The sequence below is a fragment of the Silene latifolia genome, unplaced genomic scaffold, assembly GCF_048544455.1.
Source record: "Silene latifolia isolate original U9 population unplaced genomic scaffold, ASM4854445v1 scaffold_112, whole genome shotgun sequence".
NCBI lineage: Eukaryota > Viridiplantae > Streptophyta > Magnoliopsida > Caryophyllales > Caryophyllaceae > Silene > Silene latifolia.
The window spans coordinates 395,778-399,838 of record NW_027413126.1 but is presented as its reverse complement, the minus strand read 5'-3'; the positions used below and the strand labels follow the sequence as shown (position 1 = coordinate 399,838).

Below are 4,061 nucleotides of genomic sequence, written 5' to 3'. Positions count from 1 at the left end.
GAGCGGGAAAAGGCGCTTTGGAACAAGCTCTGGAGAACTCCGGTCTGGCCCCGCGTGAAACTTTTCTTCTGGCAACTATGTCGGGAAGCATTAGCTACAAAAGCGAACATCGCCGCTCGAGTTGGAGGTGAGTACTCTCTTTTCTCTTTTTGTCATTCTTGTTCTGAGTCGAGTCTTCATCTTTTTAGGGATTGCGGGGTGGCGGGTTTTGTCTGGGCTGGTTTGGGGGTTGACGGGGAGGTGGGGAGAGCATGCCTCGGGATAAAGGAGTGGGTTGAGGCGCTTTGAAGTGAGATGGATGCTCAGGACTACAACAAGGTGATGGTTGGTTGCTGGGCCATGTGGGAACACCGGAATAAGGTGGAGTTTGACGGTGTGGTGGTGGACCCGCGGGTGATAGTGAAGAGAGCTGAAGATGTCTTGCACGAAGGGGTGGGGGAGAGCCTGGTCACGGTATGGAGCAATAGTAGGGGCAGGGTGCGAGGTAGAGGGGTCGAGGATGATAGTGGACATGGCGGCTGGATACCACCTCCGGGAGAGTTTGTCAAAATCAATGTGGATGCGGGAGTGAAGGAAGGGGAGGGAGTGGGGACGGGTATAGTTTGTCGAGACGGGAATGGACAAGTTATGTGGGGTGTGTCACAGGTCCGCGAGGTGAGATGGGAGGTGCCTGTAGCGGAGGCAATGGCGATCCTTGATGGACTGGAAGAGGCGAAACGACGCGGTCTTCATCGAGTTGTGGTAGAGAGTGATTGCTTGCAAGTCATCGAAGCGCTTCGAAGGAAGGATCAAGGACGGAGCATTTTCTCTCTTATTATTGAGGACATTTTATCTTTAAGTTCTACTTTTATTTCCGTTATTTGGTCACATACTAGTCGTATAAACAATAGTGTTGCTCATGTTTTAGCTCATTTTCGTCAAGGTAGTGTTGGTAAATCGGTGTGGGATGAACTATTACCACCGAGAGCCGATAGTGCTGTAACTTTCGATTTATCGTTATTATAATGAGGCCTACGGGTTTTCACCTCAAAAAAAAAAAAAAAAAAATAAGCAAACTAGTTTCCTTAACTAATTAGGAAACAAATAAACTGAAATAAGAACTAATAATTCAGCTAGGATTAGGAAATTATAGACTTTCCTAATTTTATTCGTAATAAATTAATTAGCTAAATAATACTAATAATACGGACCAGCTAGCACATCTACACGGTTGGATTAACCGTGTATTCAACGTCTTCTGGGCCTTTGTCCACCCAAGTGAGCATCGTCAAATAACTTGACCCAATCTTGAAGCCTTCGACTAAATGAGTTGTATTTCGACTAAGTAACACTTCATTTTCATTTTTCATCAATGCTCCTGCATCATTCTCTCCCTCTTTTTGAGAATTTGACCTCAAATTGTCGTCGTCGAGATATGGGGACAGGTCACCAACATTAAACGTTGCACTCACACCACCGTACTCACTTGGTAATTCCAACTTGTAAGCATTCGAACCGTAGCATTCTATGACCTTGAATGGGCCATCTGCTCGCGGCATCAACTTGTTCTTTCGCTTGGATGGAAAACGCTCCTTCCTCAAATGAAGGCACACAAGATCCCCTACTTTGAACACGGGCTGTTTTCGATGCTTATTTGGTTTCTCTTTGTATTTAGCATTTGATTTCTCAATTTGGGCTCTCACTTGTTCACAAGTCCTTAGAAATGTAGCCTGCCTCTCCTTTGCTTCAAAGCTCATAAGGTCTTTCTTCGGAATTGGAACTAGATCAATAGGCAAAAATGGATTAATGCCATACACAATTTCGAATGGAGCACGCCCTGTAGTTACTGATGGAGTCCGGTTATACGCAAATTCAGCATGTGCAAGTTTAGTATCCCAATCCTTTGTAGTCTTGCTCACTAGGCCACGCAATAAGCTCCCCAAAGTACGATTAGTGACCTCCGTTTGCCCATCTGTTTGAGGATGGTGCGAAGTACTGAACAACAACTTTGTACCCATCAAACGCCACAAAGTCTTCCAAAAATAACTAAGGACCTTCACATCACGGTCTGAGACAATAGTAATGGGAATACCGTGCAAACGAACTACCTCCTTATAGTACAAATCAACAACATTTGTAGCATCATCCGTCTTGTGACAAGGAATAAAATGAGCCATCTTTGAAAACCGATCAACAACAACTATGATCGAGTCTTTACCCCTTTGTGTTCGTGGCAAACTAAGTATGAAATCCATGCTCACCTCGCTCCATGGCTGTTTTGGCACAGGTAAAGGCGTGTACAACCCTTTGACAAACGAGCTCTTTGCTTTCTGACACACAACGCACTTGCCCACAATTTCTTGGACATCCTTACTCATCTTGGGCCAATAGAAATGTTCACTTACAATGTCATAAGTTTTATTCGAACCAAAATGACCAGCCAAAGCTCCTCCGTGAGCTTCTCTAATAATCAACTCCTGAATTGACCCTTGTGGGATGCAAAGGCGATTTCCCTTAAACAAAAATCCGTCTTGCATTGTATAAAGTCCAGTAGGTTCAATCACCTCTTTAGCAAACGCCGGATCGGCCTTGTATAACTCTTTAATATGCTCAAAACCCAACAATCTTGCATCTAATTCAACCAACAAACAGTGTCTTCTGGATAACGCATCAGCTACAATATTAGAATCACCTGTTTTGTACTTGGATGAAAACGTGAATGATTGTAAAAACTCGACTCACTTCGCGTGTCTTATGTTCAATTTTTGCTGTCCATGAATATGTTTAAGAGCTTCATGATCAGAATGTAGCACGAATGGTTTCGGACGCAAATAATGACTCCAATGCTCCAATGCTCGTACAATAGCATAAAACTCTTTGTCATAGGTTGAATAATTCAGCCTTGCACCTCCAAGTTTCTCACTGAAATAAGCAATGGGTCGTTTCTCTTGGATCAACACGGCACCAATCCCAACGCCACTCGCATCACACTCGACTTCAAATAATTTCTCGAAGTTGGGTAGCGCTAAAACAGGTCCAGAACACAACTTTGTCTTCACTTCTTCAAATGCCCTTTGAGCACTCGGAGTCCAAACAAACTCCCCTTTTCTTGGTTAGCTCGGTAATTGGAGCCATAATTGAGCTAAACCTCTGGATAAAACGCCTATAAAACGATGCCAAACCATGAAAACTACGGACTTCAGTCGTGGATTTAGGCACTGGCCAAGCTTGAATAGCTTCGACCTTGGATGGGTCCATGCTTAATCCGTCTTTTCCTACAATGTAACCAAGAAAAACAACACTTGACACCATAAAAGTACACTTTTCGAGCTTACCATACAGCTTATGCGTTCTCATGACTTCAAATACAACTCTAAGATGGAGCTTGTGTTCTTCTTCACTCTTTCTATAGATGAGAATGTCATCAAGATAGACAACCACAAACTTGTTAAGGAACGGCCTTAACACTTCATTCATGAGCCTCATAAATGAACTAGGTGCATTACACAATCCAAACGGCATGACAAGCCACTCATACAACCCCTGTTTTGTTTTGAAAGCGGTCTTCCACTCATCCCCTTCACGAATCCGCATTTGGTGGTAGCCACTCCTCAAATCCAGTTTAGAAAACACACATGAACCGGATAACTCATCTAGCATATCATCAAGTCTTGGCATAGGAAAACGGTACTTAATAGTGATGTTATTCACGGCTCTGCTATCTATACACATTCGCCAAGTTCCCTCTTTTTTCGGTACCAAAAGAGCTGGTACAGCACACGGGCTCAAGCTTTCTTTCACATATCCTCTATCTATCAGTTCTTGCACTTGTCTCTGTAATTCCTTAGCCTCTTTGGGATTACATCGATAGGCTGGTTTATTAGGTAATGCAGCCCCTGGAAGTAAGTCAATTTGGTGCTCAATCCCCCTCTTTGGTGGTAACCCATCAGGTAACTCGTCAGGAAACACATCACTGAACTCAACTAATAACTCCCGAATTCTCGCATCATTACTCTCCATTTTTTTCACCTCTCGAACAACCAGTAAGTATGCTGGTTCCCCTCGAGCTACAACCTCCTCGA

At 43.7% G+C, this 4,061-nt stretch overlaps 1 protein-coding gene across 1 annotated transcript; it reads left to right on the top strand.

Moving 5' to 3' along the window:
- The first annotated feature begins 294 nt into the window (after positions 1–294).
- Positions 295–1,005, top strand: LOC141637437 (uncharacterized). Its single transcript, XM_074446915.1, has one exon. It carries the CDS (start codon positions 295–297, stop codon positions 1,003–1,005), a length of 711 nt encoding a protein of 236 aa, XP_074303016.1.
- Positions 1,006–4,061: the final 3,056 nt, after the last annotated feature.